At 42.5% G+C, this 24,193-nt stretch overlaps 1 protein-coding gene across 1 annotated transcript in view; it reads right to left on the reverse strand.

The window, feature by feature from the left end:
• Window positions 1–1,960: 1,960 nt before the first annotated feature.
• Window positions 1,961–24,193, reverse strand: part of LOC126183797 (uncharacterized) — a 258,705-nt gene continuing 236,472 nt past the window's right edge. Inside the window, exon 15 of the mRNA XM_049926039.1 lies at window positions 1,961–2,817. Within this exon, the coding sequence (XP_049781996.1) occupies window positions 2,312–2,817 (506 nt within the window). The 3' untranslated portion in view covers window positions 1,961–2,311. The remainder of the gene's footprint in view (window positions 2,818–24,193) is intronic.

A 24,193-nucleotide genomic window follows, 5' to 3' on the forward strand; every position in this document is an offset into this window, starting at 1 on the left:
TACACTCTACTAAGGAAGACAGAAATTAGTCTGATGTGAGAAATGTACAAATATTCGCAAACAACTTTATTAACTTAATTTTATCCAGAATTCACTCTTTGCGGAAGGGTGTGTACTGAATACGCAGAATGTAAAACAAACAACAACTTGTGTTGATATGCTATTGTGAAACACAGTTCTGCACATTGAACACCAATGTAATGTCACGGAGTGCTGCATAGTCTCTAGAATGCACTTCCCGATGACAACTTCCCACTCTACAATGGAACTGGTGTAAGAGTCAAATTACACTTATTGATGAACCCACAGGAACGAAAATGCATTGTGTAACATAGTAACGCATGAATATTTTGAACTTAAGGTGTTGGTGACTGTACCTACTGAGTGTTAACCCTTTGACTGCTTCAGGTGTGCTCTCTGCATTCCGTGCTGAGATGACCTTTGTTATGCCAGTACTGCTCACCAAATGGTGGTGCCTATGCCAAGAGATGGTGCACCAACTGATGTAAATACTTATCTTATATTTTGAAAAGTATTAGGTGAAAAAATATGATTTTTGCACATCTTACAATCCAGTATCTTTGCTCAGTAAAAGACAATTTCTTTTCATTATGTGCCACAGTTACCACACTGCATAAAATTAAGAAAAATATTGTGCAAAATCTTAAAGATTTTGCAGAGGTAAAAAACACATTGTATTAACTTTGTGTATGGTTGATTTTAGCTAATATACTGTGGTGAATGAAATGTAGGCAAGATAAAGAAATTTTATTTAAAACTGAGAGCAGAATGAGGTATCATTTCGTTCTCAAGTTATTGGGTCTTATATCCGAAGGACAACTACCCAAAATGTGCCCATAATAATCACCATATCTCAAAGGGTTCAAGATACCGAAATGCATTTTTTTTTTTTTTTTTTTTTCAAATGATAGTACGCAATGAGGCATGTATGTTGTATGATAAACACTTGAAACTTTGTTATTCACAGAGAGATGAAAGTAACTTGACCACAGCAATGAGAGGTCGGTAGCTCAGGATGCAGACAGACATTCATAGCACTGTAGCAAAACCAAAGTGATGTGCTTATACATGTCCACAGCACCACGGAAATAGTGTAACAGTATGCATACAGATGCCCACAGCAGCAAAAGGATTAATTAACATGTCAAATGCTATTCAGGGTTTTGTCCCTGATTGTCATTTTTTCCCCCTTTCTTGTCTACAACATGTGGGTATGCTATGGTGTAGTTATGGCAGGGGAAAAGCCACAGAATGTAGATGTAAAATATCATGATGAATAAGCTAAAATAAAAAATTAACACAAATACTCTGTTTCTCTTTTTAGCTACAAGACGGCTTGTGTGTGTGTGTGTGTGTGTGTGTGTGTGTGTGTGTGTGTGTGTGTACCTGAGTTTCCTGAAAACCTGTTACAAAACCTGCAAACCCAGTCCATTATCCGACAAATGATTGTTGAATCTTTCATTAACTGCATTATTAACAATTTTCAGGCAAGCATAGTGCATGATCGTTCATTATATGGTTTCCTGTAATGATACAAATGGTGAACATTTTCACTTTTCTGCATTATTTGCTTTCATCTTGTGTCTGTAGCATTGTGGAAAATAAACAGTTTTGCATATTTTCTGCAAGCATGAAATGATTTGACTTTACTCTCAATACATTGGGGAGTTCATTTGACATCTACTAAATTAAGAACTGACAATATGCAATGTCAAAGAAATTTATTAATGAAATCAAAACAGAATAAATATTTAGATGTATATAACTGAAAACTTCTGTTTGAAAGATATGAAACATTAATAATTAACAAGTGTTGTAATTTTTATTGTGATTTTAACATTCTGTATCATGTAACAATAAAGCATGATTTTTTTAAATTGTGTTTAGATTTATGACAATGTTTTTATAATAATGGGATGTTACTTGAAAGTTTCAGAGATTTGATCTCTGAATTTTATTAGCATAGATACAATTTCATTCTTGATTCATAAATATGCAGTATCATATACAAAAATTCTATCAATGTTACTACATCTTGTCTATGAAAGAACAGTTTAAGTTATACTGTGAAGGAGATGTATGTACATGGCACTTAATTTTATAAATCTTATTTTGTGCATAATGATCAAAGTGACATTGATGTGATAACTTGAACAGAACAATTTATATCTGTTAGTTTACATAATTTTTCACCATTACATATTCATTGTCGTCACAGCTATCAACCATCACAGACATACAGGAAATCTTCAATACACTTTACAGACATAACAGAATTTGGAATCTCACCTTATGAATATTGTGCACACTGATGAAATGAAACTGGCATATTCCATTTAGGAGAAGCACTTTGAGGTACAATTCCAGGAGATTGACACAGTGTTCCTGGCTGGAGAATATATGGGCCCGTTGCAATATTGTAATATGCATATCCAGGATAGAAGCTACTTTCAGCAGGAACTGGCTGTGTCAAATTGGTGGTTTGAGCTAGTGATGAGGTGTCATTTTTTGAATCAGTTTCCTGAGTAATAGCTAATGGTATATTAGTAGCTACTGGATAATGAAAGTAAGGCACTGATATAGGAACAACTTGTGTCTCTCCATCAACTGGGTACACTGGCATGTACTGTGTATTATACATTGTCAGACATGGCTGGTTCATACCATTTCCTACTGTGGGGGCAGGAGATCCCATGTTGCTACTAAAATTGGAGTTTTCACACCCATGGTCCATTATAATAGCAGATCCTTGTGGATCATCTGTGAATTTCTGTTGCCCTGTTTGCTGTAAATGACCTGAAAAAGAAGTTCACCATTTAATACAGGAAAATCCTATTCAGAAAATTGTTAAATCAATATGACAGATGGAGTGCCTTCAGGAAGTGCAGCTATCATTAGACCAATAAAAATTCATACAAATAAATTAGTGCTTCTAGGTTGCAGCACAACATGTGAATACTTCAGCAGAGAGGAAAAAGGAGGGGTGGGGTGGGGGTGGAGGTTGTCACATACAGTAAAGTTGAAAAGGGGCCCCACGAGTCATGATGTAGAGGGAGAGGGTCATCAATTGCAAGATGGCGCAGCTATTCTTAAATATTATCACCACGCTCAACAATGGGTTTTTATGCTCACGCAGCTGCTGCTTCAGCCACCACCACCACCACCACCACCACCACCACCACCACCACCAACACGGCTACAATAAAGTTGTCTGCTTTCAGGTCATGGGTGGGATTCAAAATGAGAAGTATTTGAGATCTGAAAAGGTTTTTATGGAAAAACTGGCATGTAATACAGCATGTGAAGAATTCTTGGAACAAGTGGGAAGGGTAAAGTTCTTTCTTCAGCCAAGAACAGCAGAAGAATTGAGAGTGTTTCTTGGCTTGATCAGGTAATACCGGATATTTATTGCTAAATTGAGCAAAATTGCGAAGCCATCCCATGAGCTATTAAAGGAAAGAACAACATATGAATGAGGTGAAGGACAAAGCACACTGTTTGATGAACTGAAGAAATTTGTTAACCCACCATTGCTTCAGTATCCAGACTTTGTGAAGCCATCCACAGTGATGACTGATGCATGCAATGCAACTCTGGGGGCTGTTTTGTCCCAAGGCAAGAAAATTGGTGAAGACTTGGCCATTACATACACATCCAGGTCACTGAATAAGGTGGAATTGAACAATAGTACCACAGAGGAAGAATTGTTGGCTCTATTATATGCAGTGAAACAGTTCTGGCCATACATATATGGATGAAGGTTTACAGTGCTAACAACCATAAACTGTTAATACGTACCTTTAGTGTTAAGGATCCAAGTCCTAGACTCCTGAAGTCTAGACTTGAAGACTATGATTTCGAGGCTATATATAAACTAGGCAGGTTGAACAGTAATGCAGATGCTCTGGGCACAATAAGGCCTGGAGAACAGGAACAAAGAGACAAGAAACAAGTAGTTCATAAAAATACTAATGTAGGGACAGAGCAACTGAGGAAGATAACCTCAAGAGTTTGCAACAAGCACAAATAGCCCTAGAGGGAGCAAGAGAAATAGAAAATGAAGAGGAAATAGTCCAGAAGAGAAGCAGACTATATTAAGAGAGATGCACGATAACCCATTTCGAGGTCACCGAGGTATGTGTAGAACTTTTGAGAGAATGAAGTCTCATAAGCAGTGCCATGGAATAAAGCTTGATATTTATGACTATATACAGGAGTTTCCACCATGTTAGAGACATAAGTATACACAAGCAAAAACAAGAACACTCTCAGAGATCACAGACACAGCTGATACAGTGGGTAATTACATCAAGTACAGTTAAGAGATACGTTAACTTGTCAGGATGATATAAGTAAATTTATTTTAGCAGTTCTGATTAGAAAGGGAAGATACAGTAGCTGAAGTGCTTGTGGAAAAGATAGCACTAAGGTATGGAATTCCACTAGTCCTGGTAATGGATCGAGGTTTGAATTTCTTGAGCGATGTTTTCAGAAGAGAGAGTAGAGTGTTACAGTTTAAGCAGATAAAGACTACAGATTATCACCTAGAATCCAATGGTGCACTAGAACATTATCATCATAACCTGTCAAATATCTAAGGCATTTTGAACAGGGGATCAAACTTAGTGGGACAAGTGGGTGCAATATACAATTTTTGTGTTTAATACCACACCACATAATAGCAGAGGATCCACACCGTTCGAACCATTGTACGGAACAAAAACGTACCAGGAATACTGCAGCAGGAATCAATGCATGCAAGTTACAATTATCAATCATATGTGAATACACTGAGGGCAAGAATGCAGGAAGCACACAAAACATTGAGAGAATTGACAGTAAAGAATAAGGGAACAAGTAATGAACAATAGAATGAAAAACAGAACCTGAAAGAATTTAAGATCAGTGAAAAAGTATTGCTCTTCAATTAATTGGTAAGACAAGACAGATCTAGAAAGCTAAATTCACAGTGGCGGAGGGCCACATGCAGTAGTAAGGGTTAATACTCCAAATGTAATAATAAAGGTTAAAAGGAAGGTACATGCAAACAGATTGAAACAATACTTTTAGTTTCAGGCATGGCACATGCAGGAGGAATGTCACTTCTACTGCTGCTGCTGCTGCTACCCCCCCCCCCCCCCCCCACCACGAATAGTAGTAATTGCCTGAAGTTCCAACTAAGAGCAAATGACCCGGGGTTTTGAAATAACTAACATAGGTAAGTCTTCAGGACTGTATTACATAATTTTGGGGAAGCCGAAATGTACAGTACTACTTGAAGAATTGTAACATGTGTAAATTCAATACCATAACAGATCAATTTCAGAAGACTGAAAGGTGTGGAAAATTGGCAATGCAGAGATGTAGGGACACAATTAATGAACTGAATGTGGGATTAACTGAGTGTCACCTGTTAGATGAACTACTAACAGAACAGAGGCAGAAAGTCACAGGGCAACAGAAATCAGTCCAGCAATTAACAAGGCACAAGAGCAGAAGAAAGAGAGGTCTCTTTAACTTTGTTAGACAGGTAAGTAAAATAATAGTTTGAACAATAGATGAAGCTTATGCTATGTATTATAAGGAACACATATAGGCCATGGGAAGGAACTCTTGAAGACTCCAAAGTTGACTAAAGAATAAGTGGCAGTAGTAAGAGCAACACTGCCTGGAGTCAATAGAGTAGTAAATGCAATAAAGGCAAATGAACACGCCTTAGAATCAAGTCTGAAAAGACCTGAAATATCCACTAAGTCATACGTTAAGGAAGCAGACATTAAATTTAACAGGGTAACAACATTTGTAACAATATATGAACAGGTGTTGCAACTGCCAGATGAATTTGGGACAAAGGAAGCAGAATATGAACAAATAAATGCAATTGTCAATGCACAAGAGAGCATATTGCAGCCACACAAGTCCAATTCAGATTGTAAAATTTCTCAGTTTAATAAGAGAAGAGTTAAAAGACAAAGTTTTATGCTCCTCTAGCTGGATCATCAGAATACCTCTTATCAAAGTTAATTGATGTAGGTGTATTCACAGCTGGACGTATATCATATTATGTAGTAATTGTACTTTTAGTTGATAATGATATGTTTAATTTGTATAAAATGTTTCCTTGTTCAGTCAAGAGGAAAGTACAAATTTATCCAGCCTGAAGCAGAGTTTTTGTTAACTGACAAAGCAACAAGACAGTACACAAGTCTGTCGCCTGAACAACTAAATTGTTAAGAATTAAGTAAGAACAAACAGCTGAACAGACATACGTTTGCACTACTATAAACATTTTTACAGTAAATGTAAAGCATATAGTACAGGGATGTTCATACAGGTAGACCAAATTTATGCGTAAATACTACTAATAATGCTCTTGTCAGCCTATATCAAGCAACAAAATCCTGACAATAGCATATTTTAATTGGAATGTGTACAGTTTGCAACATAGCACAGACATGACTTACGTCATTTGCCGGCGGGCCACCGTCATTTGCCGGCGGGCCACCGTCATTTGCCGGCGGGCCACCGTCATTTGCCGGCGGGCCACCGTCATTTGCCGGCGGGCCACCGTCATTTGCCGGCGGGCCACCGTCATTTGCCGGCGGGCCACCGTCATTTGCCGGCGGGCCACCGTCATTTGCCGGCGGGCCACCGTCATTTGCCGGCGGGCCACCGTCATTTGCCGGCGGGCCACCGTCATTTGCCGGCGGGCCACCGTCATTTGCCGGCGGGCCACCGTCATTTGCCGGCGGGCCACCGTCATTTGCCGGCGGGCCACCGTCATTTGCCGGCGGGCCACCGTCATTTGCCGGCGGGCCACCGTCATTTGCCGGCGGGCCACCGTCATTTGCCGGCGGGCCACCGTCATTTGCCGGCGGGCCACCGTCATTTGCCGGCGGGCCACCGTCATTTGCCGGCGGGCCACCGTCATTTGGTGATGGTTTTTTATCAATTGAGTGGCAAGGCTAGGTAAAGGTTTCAGCACCAATCATTACACTGCAGCATTCTGCAACCTGTGACATACCATTTACTATGCACCAGAAGATGCAACTCAAAATTTGCGAAACCGGTTGGGGTGGTTTATAAGTGACCTAAACAAATACAGCCACAGCAGACCATTGGCCATTTCATTCAGTTTCATTTTAATAGTTTTAACACCAGTATTTAAAAAAAAAAAATGCCCACTGTAGGAAGTGTCAAGCAATCATTTTGAACTACACTCCTGGAAATGGAAAAAAGAACATATTGACACCGGTGTGTCAGACCCACCATACTTGCTCCGGACACTGCGAGAGGGCTGTACAAGCAATGATCACACGCACGGCACAGCGGACACACCAGGAGCCGCGGTGTTGGCCATCGAATGGCGCTAGCTGCGCAGCATTTGTGCACCGCCGCCGTCAGTGTCAGCCAGTTTGCCGTGGCATACAGAGCTCCATCGCAGTCTTTAATACTGGTAGCATGCCGCGACAGCGTGGACGTGAACCATATGTGCAGTTGACGGACTTTGAGCGAGGGCGTATAGTGGGCATGCAGGAGGCCGGGTTGATGTACCGCCGAATTGCGCAACACGTGGGGCGTGAGGTCTCCACAGTACATCGATGTTGTCGCCAATGGTCGGCGGAAGGTGCACGTGCCCGTCGACCTGGGACCGGACCGCAGCGATGCACGGATGCACGCAAAGACCGTAGGATCCTACGCAGTGCCGTAGGGGACCGCACTGCCACTTCCCAGCAAATTAGGGACACTGTTGCTCCTGGGGTATCGGCGAGGACCATTCGCAACCGTCTCCATGAAGCTGGGCTACGGTCCCGCACACCGTTTGGCCGTCTTCCGCTCACGCCCCAACATCGTGCAGCCCGCCTCCAGTGGTGTCGCGACAGGCGTGAATGGAGGGAAGAATGGAGACGTGTCGTCTTCAGCGATGAGAGTCGCTTCTGCCTTGGTGCCAATGATGGTCGTATGCGTGTTTGGCGCCGTGCAGGTGAGCGCCACAATCAGGACTGCATACGACTGAGGCACACAGGGCCAACACCCGGCATCATGGTGTGGGGAGCGATCTCCTACACTGGCCGTACACCACTGGTGATCGTCGAGGGGACACTGAATAGTGCACGGTACATCCAAACCGTCATCGAACCCATCGTTCTACCATTCCTAGACCGGCAAGGGAACTTGCTGTTCCAACAGGACAATGCACGTCCGCATGTATCCCGTGCCACCCAACGTGCTCTAGAAGGTGTAAGTCAACTACCCTGGCCAGCAAGATATCCGGATCTGTCCCCCATTGAGCATGTTTGGGACTGGATGAAGCGTCGTCTCACGCGGTCTGCACGTCCAGCATGAACGCTGGTCCAACTGAGGTGCCAGGTGGAAATGGCATGGCAAGCCGTTCCACAGGACTACATCCAGCATCTCTACGATCGTCTCCATGGGAGAACAGCAGCCTGCATTGCTGCGAAAGGTGGATATACACTGTACTAGTGCCGACATTGTGGATGCTCTGTTGCCTGTGTCTATGTGCCTGTAGTTCTGTCAGTGTGATCATGTGATGTATCTGACCCCAAGAATGTGTCAATAAAGTTTCCCCTTCCTGGGACAATGAATTCACAGTGTTCTTATTTCAATTTCCAGGAGTGTATTTTAGCCATGTTTGCCCCAATTTTCAAATGATCTGTTGTGTGGTAAATAATAAAAAGACAAAAATTTCCTTGTTAAATTTATAATTATCTTTAGATCATGTTGTCGCACAGCTTGATGATTGCAAGTGGCAGGGAAAAGGTTTGATGACCTGGAAATAATGGACAATGAACAGCAAGAGGAGATGAAACATTTCAGACATTTCTCATTTCTATAATTACTTACATAACATAATACTTATTATATTGGTTATAGTAACATGCTGCACACAATGTACACTGATCAGCCAGAATATTATGACCACCTACCTAATAGCCAATATGTTCACCTTCGGCATGGATAACAGCGGTATGGAAGCACTGAGGCCTCGGTAGGTTGTCACCACATCTGCAAGCACAAGTCACCTAATTCCTGTAAATTCCAGGGAAGGGGGAGGGCGGTGTGATGAGCTCTGATGCCATATTAAGTCACATCCCAAATGTGTTCAATCAGGCTCAGATCTGGTGAGTTGGGGGAGGGGTAAGGGTGGGGGCAGCCCATCAATTGGAACTCCCTACCATGTTCCTCGAACCATTCCATCACACTCTCAGCCTTGTGACATGGCACACTATCTTCCTGAAAATGCCACTGCCATCGGGAAACATGATCTTTGTAAAGAGGTGGATGTTGTCTGCAAGCAGTGTATTATACTCCTTAGCCATCATGGTGTCTTGCATGAGCTCCACTTGACTCATGGATGCCCAATGTCAGTGTTTCCCTGGGCATAATGGAGTCACCACAAGCTTGCCTCTGTCCTGCAGGACAGGTGTCAAGAAGCTGTTCCATTGGAAGACTACAGATACGTGCCCTCCCATCAGCATGATGAACAAGGTATTGGGATCCATCAGACCATGCAACACACTGCCACCTCGCCCATGTCCAGTGCCAATGGTCATATGCCCATTTCAGTCGTAGTTGCCAATGTCGTGGTGTTAACACTGGCACATGCTGGGTCACCAGAGGCAGAGGACCATTGTCAGGAGCGTTCAGTCACACTTGTACTCTGCCCAGCATTAAAGTCTGATGTTAGCTCTTCCGCAGTTTGCCGCCTGTCCTGTTTTACCAGTCTGCCCAGCCTACGACATATGACATCTGTAAAGAGGGGTGGCTGCCCAACCCCATGATATCATGTGGTTTCCCTTTGGTTTCGCACATGTTGAAGACACTCACCACCACATTCATCAAACATCCAACAAGTCATACAGTTTCCGAAATGCTTGTGCCAAGCCTCCAGGTCATCACAGTCTGCTCTTGGTCAAACTCAGATCGATTGCATGTGTCCCCATTCTACACACAGACAACACAATTGATTGATTGAGGAGGAAGGGAGGGAGGGGGGTGTCATCAATCGTGCGATTCAAAAGCTACTTGCATAAGATAGAGGGTCCATTGAAAGGGGGCAGATCCCATCAGAGGGGTTGAACTATAAAGCAAGGAAATTAAATCACACACAGTAGAAGGCATAGAAGAGTAGGTCAAATCTAAAAAATTGGAAAAACAGAGGGTTAAAAGAGTGGTCTTTGCACGGGGGAGGGGTCGTGTCTCCCAGACCTAGACAACAAGAAGAGAGCCCCAATCACTCTGTCTCTGCTCCAGGAGTAAAGCAAAACCTTATTACTGAAAATAAAAACCACTTTCACATAGGAAACTAAGGATCAGTTCAACCATCCATGAATCATCTGCTAACATTTAAGTCAAGGAATCTTGAAGGCTATACTTAGTATCAATGGCCAAAAGAGGGTGACATTCCACCAATATGTGGGATACCATCAGTCTGACTGCACAAGCACATTGTGGTGATGGCTCATGACACAAGAGAAAATAATAGGTGAGCCTAGTATGATTGATGCATAGACGGCATAAGACAATGGACTACTACTGAGAGGAGTGGAAGGAATACCTCCAAACTGCCATAGTCTCCTTGATTGTGCAGAGTTTGTTACTGAGAGTAGTAGTGCACTAGATGTAAATCAACTTTTGGGCAAAGAGAGATTTAATGTATATCCACATATCTACACCTGGAATCATGAAAGGAAATTGGTGGGGATGGGAGAGGGGGTGGTAAGTATCTGCTCCTCTAGCCAAATGGTCAGCCAGTTCATTCCCTGGGATGCCCGCATCATAGGACTCAGAGGAAGGCAACAGAGCAGGTGGCATGACCAAGGGCAGACATAAGATCTTGGATAGCAGAGACCAAAGGGTGACGAGAGTAGCATTGGTCTAAAGATACAAACCGAGTTTGTACATACTAAAACACTGTGGAGGGCGGCATGAAAAACCAAATGGAGGGCCCTGTTAAAGGCTAGCAGTTCTGCTGTGTAAACTCTGCATGACCCCAACAGTAACTGTTGTTTAATGCCAGTAGATCCCACCTTATCCAACATTTTAAAACCATCAGTGTAGAAGATGATAGCACCATGGAACTCCTCTAGGATTGAATGTAAAAGACACCGGAACATCACAGGAGCGACAGAGACCTTAGGATTCTGAAATAGGTTGGTCCTAATCAGTGGTAAAGGCACCATCCAAGGCAGGGTGTGGGAGGAAATACATGGAGAACTTTCCAGTAAGTCAAGATGGAGATCCTGACAGAGGTAAGTGAAACATATTTTAAGCAGCAATCCCACCTGAGGGTGGATATCAGATGGGAGACGCCCCTCATTTACAAAGATGACAAGATAAATGGGATGGTCAGGGAATCGTCGAATGGCAATTACATAACAAACCAGGTGTTGGCTCCATAGTATTTATAGAGGGGGAATCCCCACTTCTGTGGGGAGACTGTCAACAGGACTAGTGCTAAAGGCACCCATAGCCAGACACACCCCATAACGATGAACAGCGTCAGGTACTTTCAGAGTAAAAGAAGTCACCGAGCCATAAACCTGACAACCACAGTCTAGTCTGGACAAAACCAGAGTGTGGTAAAGATGGAGAAGAGTAACACAGTCTGCACCCCAAGATGTATGGGCCAGAAAGCATAGAGCATTAAGCTTCCACATGTATGTGGTCTTCAGGTGGAGAATATGGGGCAGCCACGTCACCTTTTTATCAAAAATAATGCCCAAAAAAACAGGATTGTGCTCCAACATCTAGGTGCTGGTTGCTTAAATAAAGTTCTGAATCGGATTGTACTGTGGGTTGACAGCAAAAATGCATAACCTGCACTTTGAAGGCAGAAAACTGGAGACCACAGGAGAGGGGTCCATGCAGAGGCCCATCAGATGGTGCCTTCGAGCTGGTGTTCAGAAGATGCTACCAAGAGGGAGCTGCACAAGATGCAACAACCGTTGACATACAACGCCTGGGTAACCAAACAACCAACAGAAGGTACAAGCCCATTGATGGTAATAAAGAAGAGTGTGACACTTAACACAGGGCCCTGTGGGATACTGTTTCTCCTGGATCTGAGAGGTTCTGAGTGAAGTACCAACTCGAATCTGAGGAGCCGAGGGGATAAAAACTAGCAGATAAAAATTGGGAGGGGGCTGTGAAAGCCCCAGTCATGGATGGTAAATAAAATGTGATGGTATCAAGCTGTGTTGTATACCTTATGTAGGTTTGAGAAGACTGCGACAAGGTGCTGATAGTAAAAGCCTGTTGGACTGCTGTATCCAATCTGAGTAAACGATCAGTTCAAGATCATCCTCTTTGGAAACCACACTGATATGGGGACAAAAGGCCCCATGATTCGAGTACCCAACATAGCCTGAAGCTACTCATTCTCTCAAGCAGTTTAGAAAGTATGTTGGTCAGGCTAATCTGGCAGTAGCTGTCAAGAGACCTTAGGTTCTTCCCAGGCTTAATGATGAAGATAACTATGCAGTCTCATCATTGCGAGGGGGAGGCACCCACGAGCCAAATGCAGTTGAAGACCCCGAGTTGATGTTGCCTCTGGGTAATGTCCAAGTGGTGGATGATGTGGTTGTGTATGGAATCCACGTCTGGGACTGTGTCATGTGGTGAGGTAAGAGCCTGCAAGAATTCCCATTCAGTGAAGAGTTCATTATAGGATTCAGATTGTTGTGGGTGGGTGGGTGGGGGGGTGGGGTGAAAACGTTTGGGTGGGTGGGGGGAAAACGTTTGGGTGGGTGGGGGGAAAACGTTTGGGTGGGTGGGGGGAAAACGTTTGGGTGGGTGGGGGGAAAACGTTTGGGTGGATGGGTGGAGGGGAACGTTTGGGGGGATACGCCCATTTGACAATGGCCAGCTTTTTGGAGCGTTATACACTTCATGCATCAAGCATCTGCCCTGATACCACCCACTCCAACCAGGGGCTCTCCCTATGGGCACCACTGAGCCACAGCAGCGGCCGTCTGGCACAGCAGCCATTGTCGGGAGGTCCGATGCTCAAGGATGACAAGGAACTACCCTTTGGCATACATGCGGAGGGAACAGCTCAGGTATCTGTAGTGTGATCCCTGTGTTGGCAAGAGGTTCAGCGAGATGGGGGCATAGCAGCACCACCACATGGACTGCTGCATGTTTTGGTGACCGAGTGGGCTGAGGGAGGAAGGGGGGCTACCGCAGGAAAGTAATAGGGGTAGGAAGGGGGGGGGAGAGAGGAATCTACATCATAGGCACTAGGGAGGGAGTTATTCACCAAATAGCTCACTAAGGACAGAAAATTTAGAAGTGGTTGTCAAACCTGAACAGGGGACCAAAAATGCTAAAAGTACAAAAGAACAGGCAACAAGAACAAAATTGCACGGAAAACAGGGAGCACGGTGGATAGTCAGGTCAACATAAATAAAAAAAAAACCAAGAGAGGGGAAGGAGTAGTCAGTGAGGAAGGAGTCAGGATGGAGGAGGGAGCGGCACGGTGAAGGAAATGCAGCCTGCAATGGAACAATGGGCTGCAATAACTTGGGGGCCCTCGTGTGCACACACAAAGTCGTGAAAGAATCACAAGCCCCCTGGGGGGACAGACAGCACGCTCACTGATACTACACACAATGTGCGTGTGACTAGCAGTCATTCCTCACCAGATAATACAGCTATCATAATGTTCTGGCCGATCAGTGTAAAATGCTGCAGAGATTGTTTCGGAATGATATGGTAGAGAATTATTTTGACAATAACGACTGTTGTGGGAAAATTTGTGTTTTATCTACCAGAGTAAAGTAATGCCCAGACAATATGTCATCTCAACACACTCTAAACATAGTGACAGATGAGAGAGTTATTTTTGCAAGTTGATATTCTGGCTGCTATTAGTTTATTTATCAACTGTCATTTTTTATTTGTAATTCACTGTTGCTACTTGAGTTTAAGTCCCATAGAGCCATGACAGCAGCAGTGGCAGCCAGAAGCATTTGCATTGTGTATGGGAATAATGCCACTGGACAGAGAACAGCAAGAAAATGGTTTTCTCATTTTAAGGAGGATTGTTTATACATTAATGACTCTCCATTTTCAGGAAGACGTTTGGGTTGAAGATCATTAGAACACATTAAGACACAATGATCCACATCAGTGTACTCAAGAACTGGCAAATGTTATAAACTGTGATCATTCCACCACATTTGCATGCAATGGGGAAGGTTCAAAAATCCGGTGTATGGGTACCGCATGCTCTAAGCCAAAATCACAAAAACTAATGGGTGACTACATGTGCACTTCTAGTTGTTATCAACTGGCTTGTGAACAACACTGGCCATTCCTTTCTAAAATCATTACTGATGATGAGAAATGGTCTCTTTAAGATAGCATAATGAAAAGAAAGGAATGGTTGAGATCAAACAAAGCAGAAATTCCCCATACAAAGACCTGTGTGCATCAAAAAGAGAGAATATTATGCATCTGGTGGGACAGCGACAGTGTGGTGTACTACGAATTGCTTCCCGGAGGTGTAGCCATCACTGCTGACAATTATTGCCAACAACTGAAACATCTTGCAAATATAATCCAAGAGCAATGGCCAGGAAGACTGCACGAAGTGATGCTACTCCACAATAATGCCCACCTGCATTCTGCCAGACTGACAATAAATACTATACAGGAGTGGGTAGGGAAGTCATTCTGCATCCACCTTAGTCACCTGATCTTGCACCCTCAAATTTTCACCTTTTCCATTCTCTACTGAACAAGCTTCAAGGAACTTGTTTTCTGTATGAAAATAGACTCCGAACATGGTGCAACAAGTTCTTCACTTCAAAATCATGTGATTTCTATTGACTCAAAATCAAAAAGTTATCCGAGTATTGGCAGTAATGGAAAGAAGCAGACAGCTTCAGTGGACATAGGAGTGAGAAGTGATAGCAGATGGAGGCAGCCGATATTAACCTAATGTTGCTGGGTCAGAATTAAATAGCTGCTAGGCTCTGTTGATCATAGGATCAGACGTGGGTTTGAGTAAGCAGACAGAACAGTGATAGACAATCACGGTCTCTGTGCAAGGATTTGATTTTAAGCATGGAGGTACCTCATCCTGTAAGGTCAATTTGAACTAAACATTTGGTATAAACTTCAATGTTAATTAATCGTTTCTAGCATTTATTTTACTTGTCATCCACCTATTTCCTTAACTTTTATCAGGGCATTCACATCAGACAATCAAGTCTCCCTCTTAATTTGTCAACTGAATGAATTCTCTGTAGCACAAAGACCAGTTGCTCAATCCCTGTCAAAACTGATGCTTGGGACATGACAATGCCAGTGTGATTGAATTTAGATGTAGGGCCATAGGTTACACTTTTGAACAGAATGCATATCTCAGGAATGGAGGAGGACTTTGATGAGGGATCTGATACTGAACTGGAGCTGCAATTTTGTGTGTTCGGATATAATTATATGAGTGACTGAAATTGGAGATGTGAGCTAAGTTATGCAGGCATTCTGGTAAAATGAAATATTTTGAGGATTACACTTTGAGCTGAACAGTCACAGTTATCTGAAGTTACAATCCTCAGAATAAATTTATTGCTTAAGTAAATGTGAAGACAAACAGTAATCTTTTTTCTAAAGTAAAATATTTGAGTATAGGGCTATGGTCCATTGTGGGATTGGAGTTACAAGATAGAGTTGATCATAAAAATTGAGCAAATGAATAACAAAAGCAAAATGTTCTATAAATAAATATAATGCATTGGCACGTGAGGAAGGACTTATCTAAACAAATGTACATAGGCAAGCAATGAGTATTAGCTCATAGTGATAACTGTTGTAATGAAGAGCAAGGGGAGGGAATCAAACTTTAAACACCCAGTAGATATTGGTGTACTGAGAAAATAATAATTATAATGGTTGAATAATATGACCCCAATGTTGAATAATATGACATCCCATTTTTGCCTCTCTTCCTCCTCATTTCTCAAAAGCCTTGTCCTCAATTAACCTGGAGTCTGTGTGCTTTGTCTTTACCCCTCCCCCCCTTCAATTTCCCAACCATCTTCTTTCTTGTCCTGGAGAATTGCCTGTGGTTCCAAAAGCTAGGGGTTTTGTTTGTACTGAGAGCTGCACTTCATAAAGGCATGAAGGCAAGTACTGACCAGCCCATCTGGAACAGTAGTTTGTTCAGTATTGTCAACAGACCAATAATGTATGTTCCAAAAAATGTAAGGGTAAATACAATAGTAAATGAAATAAGATAAAAATTAATTTAAATATGATTTGAGAGAGAGGAAATTTCTTACACAATATCTTCTCCAACACAGCACATCCAACACAGCACATCCAACACAGCACATCCAACACAGCACATCCAACACAGCACATCCAACACAGCACATCCAACACAGCACATCCAACACAGCACATCCAACACAGCACATCCAACACAGCACATCCAACACAGCACATCCAACACAGCACATCCAACACAGCACATCCAACACAGCACATCCAACACAGCACATCCAACACAGCACATCCAACACAGCACATCCAACACAGCACATCCAACACAGCACATCCAACACAGCACATCCAACACAGCACATCCAACACAGCACATCCAACACAGCACATCCAACACAGCACATCCAACACAGCACATCCAACACAGCACATCCAACACAGCACATCCAACACAGCACATCCAACACAGCACATCCAACACAGCACATCCAACACAGCACATCCAACACAGCACATCCAACACAGCACATCCAACACAGCACATCCAACACAGCACATCCAACACAGCACATCCAACACAGCACATCCAACACAGCACATCCAACACAGCACATCCAACACAGCACATCCAACACAGCACATCCAACACAGCACATCCAACACAGCACATCCAACACAGCACATCCAACACAGCACATCCAACACAGCACATCCAACACAGCACATCCAACACAGCACATCCAACACAGCACATCCAACACAGCACATCCACCAACTGATAACTTATGGACAACAAAATTCAGTCTTAAGCATAGAAGACCAAAGGAATGATATAAACATTTAATGTGTTGTCAGTGATTAGTCATTAGGGATGCAGCACGTATTTAGATTTGGTAAAGCTGTTTTTTTGAAAGAAACAATATTTGCTTTAAATGATATGGGGAAGCCACAAGAAATCTAAAGCTGGATGGACAGGCACAGATCTAAATCCCTGTGCCACCTTGCTCAATAAGACAACAAAAATTAAACAGTAAACAATTTATGGAAGCACAATCGTGGAATTAAGTAAAAACTGAGTGGCAAGGAGGAGGGGAAGGGGGTGGGGGTAACAGGAAAATTTTAGTGCAGCACTGATTTCTAAGTCAGTGGAGAAATTCCACAAACACTATTGTACAGGGAGGACAGAGAGGCTACTGTAGCTCCTTTAAAATAATATGCTAGAATTCTCTTGCAGAGCAAGCAAAAACCTACCCACTTTAAAGAATCAGAAAAGGTTCGGGAAACAACAATCAGTTTTTCACATGTGATATTTCTGGAATAACAGTGACAGGTAAACAGATTTTGTCTTCCTAGGCTTCCAAAAAGTACACGACACTATCACAACTGTTGACCAATAAAAATATGATTATACAGAGTATCTTCACATATACAGGATGAATCACCTAAAACTTGCACCACAAATACTGCAGAAATAGGATGTGCCATTGATGTGCGGTTTTCACAGAATGTCTAACAATATGAGCCCCTTACTACCAGTCCAATCAATGGATTGTAATAATACACAGAAATTGTATTTCCTTGCAAACATATACTTTTTAAATGGAACAAGGCCTATTGACATTAACAGACCAGGAGTAGGGTAAATTAGAATGTCAGTGGTGTTTGTTGCAGGATTCTAGTGCAAGTTGTTTACAAGATGTCATATTCTGAAACCTTCCCACACTGACACTTGTGCAATACTTGTGGTCACACACATTGAAGATCAACATAAATGCATACACATGTTATGTGGATTCTGGCCAGTAACAAGACAATTGATCATCACAGGTTGTGTTCAAAATGACCACTGGCAGTGGCAATAAACACTTCCAGTCTGGCATGGAACGACTGCTGCACACTTGCTAGCATTTTAGTGGAGATGTCCGAGCAGTTTGCAGTAATACATCATTTTTTATCATCAAGTGTAGATGGTGAGTCCTTGAGTCAGTTTCTTTCAACTGTCCCCACAGAGAAAAATCTACAGGCATCAAATCCAGGGAATGGGTCAGCACAGAGAAAAATCTACAGGCATCAAATCCAGGGAATGGGTCAGCACAGAGAAAAATCTACAGGCATCAAATCCAGGGAATGGGTCAGCCAAGGGACAGGTCCTCTGTGTTTAATCCAACAATTTGGAAATAAAACATGGAGACACACTGTAGTACTTTGTGAACTACGGGCTGAACAGCCATCATGTTGGTACCACAGCTTCCTCCTAGTCTGCAGAGGAGCGTCTTCTAGCATGCGTGGTAGATGGCATGTAAGGAGGTTGAGATACTTGTGCACGTTCAGTGCTCCATCTATGAAAAATGAGCCTATTAGCTGATAGTTCACTATCCCACACCACACGTTTACACTCCATAGACACTGACATTCCAGCTTACAAAGCCAATGGGGATTGTCAACAGACCAATAGTGCATATTTCAGTGGTTTACCTGGCCATGTTTGGTAAATGTGGCTCAATTCACTACACAAGATATATTACACATCTAGCGTATCCTGCCTTAATGTCCACGTACAAAAGTTAACACAGTTCTCATAATAGTTTCCATGCAGCTCTTGGTGGAGACAGATGTGATTGGAATGGAACCTATGTTGGCGGAGAATGTGCAGGACACATGCCTGACTCTTGTCACTGTCTCATGTGGTTGTGCATGCAGAAGCTAACATGGGAATCACCTGTAACAGCAGCAAGAATATCAATTTCCCTCTCTTCCAGTCACTTGTTTCCTTCTGTAACTTTGCGTAGATGTTACGCTACCATTTTCATGTAACTGCTTGAAGAGGTTGAAGATGGTTGATGTTTATTGGGATATCTTGAGGCCTACACTGTACAAGAATGCAATTCATTCTTCCTACACTCTCCATACACCATGAGCATGTCAGATTTTTCTGCATTGGTAAATACTAACACCCACCCAGTACCTACCGCTGGGACTGTCAGATGCTAACTGACTAGCAAGTCACAATTTGGTCAAGGAACACATAAGCACACTGTAAGCAAACATAACAGCATCATACCTAGTAACTATGCAGGCTGAATGGCACAAACAAGTGTTGGTGTGGAAACGTTTCAAAATACGATAACCTGTGATCGACTTACACTAGAGTCTGACAATGAACAATACTGACATTCTAATTTACTCTACTTTTAGTTTGTTAATGTAAATAGGTAACGTTACAATTGAAGAAATGTGTGTTTGCATTAAAAATACACTTCTAAGTATTATTACAATCTGTTTACTGAATAAGATGAGCCCCTAACTACCAACCCATTCTGTGAAAACTGTATGTCAATAGCACTTTTCATTTCCACAATATTTGTGGTACACATTTTATCCGATTCACCCCTTGTGTGATGGGCTCTAAGAGGTCTGACAAATAAAATCTGGTATCTCATACTACATGTTTAACAGAAAGTAAGTTACATCAGATACACTCTAAGAACGTGTACATTGATGGGCCAAAAAATTATAACCACTGCCCATTGCAGTGTTGGATGGAGCCTGGTGTTGTTGCGGGTATGTTATTTAGTAACAGAAGTATGTAAGCCGAGCAGACACAGATGGGAGATCACCTTAGCAGTAATAAGAGCTGAAAATTCGGAAATCCATTGAGATAAGTGACTTTGACAAAGGGCAGATTGTTGTTATGCACAGCCTGTGAATGAGTATATCTAAAATGGTGGAGCTGGTTGAATGTTCATGTACTACTGTCATTAGCATCTACGGAAAGAGGTAGGAGAATAGTGAAACTACCTCTGGGCATTAAATGGTCAGACGTATATGAATCCTCACACAATGTGGGGGTCAGAGGCCTGTCTCCTCTTTAAAGTAGGATACACAGTGATTTGTGGCATCTCTGCTGACAGAGCACAATGCTGGTGAACATACAAGTTTTCCAGAGCACACCATTTATCCTATATTGTTGAACATGGAGCTCCACAGCAGATCAGCCCCTAAGTGTTCTCATGCTGACCCAACGACACCATCAATTACAATTGCAGTGGGCATTGGACCATCAGTATTCGACCATTAATCAATGGAAACATGTTGGCTTTTTGGATGAATAACACCTCTGCTACATTAGGTTGAGGGTCATCTCCACAAACGCCGTCATCGAGGTGAATGGCAGCTCGAAATGTGCAACACACCATGGATGTAGGCTGGTGGGAGCAGTATTATGCTATGGGAGACATTCTCCTGCACTTGAAGGGTACTTGAAGACACACTGTGTGGTGTATTCTCCCCTCTTCTCCTGCTGATGTATATTTTGTAGGGTTTTTGGTGGATCTTATACCAGCACTAGTGGGAAGTCGTGCCCCATGCAGATATAACTGGGCAATATTTTGCTGACCCTAATACACTGCCAGATGAACGTAGTATACCTCTATCCTCTCTTCTCAGAGTAGTTGTTTGGTGGTCTGGATCCTTCCATGCCACCTCCCTGTTGATCCAACTGCGGTGAAGATTCCTGAAACGCTTCCGCAAGTTCTCTCTACTGCACTACTAAATAAATAGCCACACTTCTCACAAACAAGGGTAAATTTTGCCCACCATTTTCACTATTTCTTTTAACACAACAAACAATTGCTACGTTACTACCACTCTCGAGTACATTCAAAAAAGTCCGTACATGTATACTTTAGGACTTGAGATAGCAAACCAGATAAACAACTACTGCTGTTCAAATGTTCATTACGCCATTGTTGGTGTGTTTACTCCATGGCTCTCGGATTTAGGCAGTTGCTGGGATGTTTACAAATACCCCGAAACACTACAACTGACTGCTGTGAACCACCTAAATCCTTTGATGCTTGATGTCTTCCCAGATGCACTCTCATCTTTCAGCAGTATGAGGTGCATTCTAGTTCTAAGGCCTCCGATTTTCTTTCTAATTAACTACTCACCCGAAATCGATGAAACTGGCGTTACTTCTCGACATAATCGCCCTGCAGACGTATGCATTTTTCACAACGCTGATGCCATGATTCCATGGCAACAGCGAAGGCTTCTTTAGGAGTCTGTTTTGACCACTGGAAAATCGCTGAGGCAATAGCAGCACGGCTGGTGAATGAGCGGCCACGGAGAGTGTCTTTCATTGTTGGAAAAAGCCAAAAGTCACTAGGAGCCAGGTCAGGTGAGTAGGGAGCATGAGGAATAACTTCAAAGTTGTTATCACGAAGAAACTGTTTCGTAATGTTAGCTCGATGTGCGGGTGCGTTGTCTTGGTGAAACAGCACACGCACAGCCCTTCCCGGACGTTTTTGTTGCACTGCAGGAAGGAATTTGTTTTTCAAAACATTTTCGTAGGATGCACCTGTTACCGTAGTGCCCTTTGGAATGCAATGGGTAAGGATTACGCCCTCACTGTCCCAGAACATGGACACCATCATTTTTTCAGCACTGGCGGTTACCCGAAATTTTTTTGGTGGCAGTGAATCTGTGTGCTTCCATTGAGCTGACTGGCGCTTTGTTTCTGGATTGAAAAATGGTATCCAAGTATCATCCATTGTCACAACCGACGAAAAGAAAGTCCCATTCATGCAGTCGTTGCGCGTCAACATTGCTTGGCAACATGCCACACGGGCAGCCATGTGGTCATCCGTCAGCATTCGTGGCACCCACCTGGATGACACTTCGCATTTTCAGGTCGTCATGCAGGATTGTGTGCACAGAACCCACAGAAATGCCAACTCTGGAGGTGATCTGTTCAACAGTCATTCGGCGATCCCCAAAACAATTCTCTCCACTTTCTCGATCATCTCGTCAGACCGGCTTGTGCGAACCTGAGGTTGTTTCGGTTTGTTGTCACACGATGTTCTGCCTTCATTAAATTGTCACACCCACGAACGCACTTTCGACACATCCATAACTCCATCACCACATGTCTCCTGCAACTGTCGATGAATTTCAATTGGTTTCACGCAAATTCAGGAAACGAATGATTGCACACTGTTCAAGTAAGGAAAACATCACCATTTTAAGTATTTAAAACAGTTCTCATTCTCGCTGCTGGCGGTAAAATTCCATCTGCCATACGGTGCTGCCATCTCTGGGACGTATTGACAATGAACGCGGCCTCATTTTAAAACAATGCACATGTTTCTATCTCTTTCCAGTCCAGAGAAAAAAAAATCGGAGGCCTTAGAACTTGAATGCACCTCGTATAACTGTACAACTCTCTGAGCCAGGATGATACTACAGTGGTTTGAAGAGCATTATAGTGAACTCGCATTGATGTGTCTGAACAAATTCACCTAAAGTAAATCCTATGGAGTCCATCTGGGTTGCTATTGTGTGCCATCACTGCTCACGCAAAATGCGTGACCCTATATTTACCTGAATTACATGTGCTGTGCCGAAACATTTAATGTTATACCCTACCAACAAACTGTCAGATCCCTGATACACAGAATCAGTCATCTATTTCATTCCGAAGATGGACAAACAAGGTATTAAACAGATGGTCATTATGTTTTGGCTCATCAGTGTAATTTAATCCGGCTATTTTGTTCTGGTCTGTATGATTCGAAATGCTTACAAATTTCATTTATTAGTATTTAACTATCAAGATAACTTCATGAAAGCTGATAACTGTCTGAAAATTCAAGGGTAGTACGTGTTTAAAAAAGTTTTAAAATAGTTTAAGCCATTTGGTCACAAGCCGTAATAGTTACATATGTAAGTTTCAGATCATAGTGACCACAACATTAGTATTATTACTCTAACGTCAAATATTGTCTGGTTAACTGTTTTATTTTATAGTAGTAATAACTGACTTACTCTCAACATTCGACAAATCAACAAAGGCACAGTGGTTACAACACTGGGCTTGTCATTTGCACTTAACTGTTTGAATTATCCATCATTTCTGTTAAGTTGGAATTGATAGACTAAATTCTCTACCATTTGTGATCAGTCTGAATTGTGACATCATAGTGATTATCAATTCTTCCACCTCAACATCAGCGAATGATGTAAACACCACAACAGATGAAGGATAACTTTCAGAGTTCGAACATCATGTCAGTAATGCCTCTGAAAGTGAGTGTTATGATGACAGTGATGACTGTCCAAAGCCTGTTCGAAATAGTGTACAGACTTCTATTCCTAAAAACGGGAACATAGAATGGCAGTCGCAGCCACCAGCACAACACAGCTGCCCACCTGCTTTGAATGTCATCAACAGTATCCCACGAGTTACCAGGTATGCAAGAGGTGGAATAAGTTAAGTAAAAAGTTCATCTGAAGTAGTATTCTGTACAGTGCTTCAGAATGATTTAACAGGGTTGTACAATATGAGGGGGGAATGAGTTTATGGTCAACAATGGACAAACCTTGATGATTCTGTTTTCATGCATAGTTAAGGCTTATTCCTTGCAGGTGTATGCCGCTCATATGGGCAATGTACAAAAAGTCTGTGGGGTAAGGATACTGGCTGGAACATATTTCAAGTAACCATTTCCCTTGAAACATTATGTAAAATATCGCATGTTTTGTGGTTTGATAAGAAATCTACATGAGAGGAAACATGATGTACTGATAAACTTGCCACAGCTTCTTGTATTTGGGAGAATTTGTTAGAAGTCCTTCCTAAACTGTATAATCCTGGAGATGTCACAGTCAATGAGCTGTTAGTACCATTCAGAGAATGCTATCGATTCAAGCAGTACATCCCAAGCAAACTGTCAAAACATGGGATCAAAATATGGACAGTGTATGACAGCAAATCTTCATATGCACTGAAAGCCCAAATTTCTAGAAGAAAGGGGAGGGGAGGGGAGGGGAGCAGCAGCACGAGGGAAAAAGTAATAAGGGAATGAGAGTAGTTACTGATCTTGCCTCTGATTTGCAAGATCAGAATGTAACATTT

Source organism: Schistocerca cancellata, chromosome 4, assembly GCF_023864275.1.
Source record: "Schistocerca cancellata isolate TAMUIC-IGC-003103 chromosome 4, iqSchCanc2.1, whole genome shotgun sequence".
In the NCBI taxonomy this organism is placed as follows: Eukaryota; Metazoa; Arthropoda; class Insecta; order Orthoptera; family Acrididae; genus Schistocerca; species Schistocerca cancellata.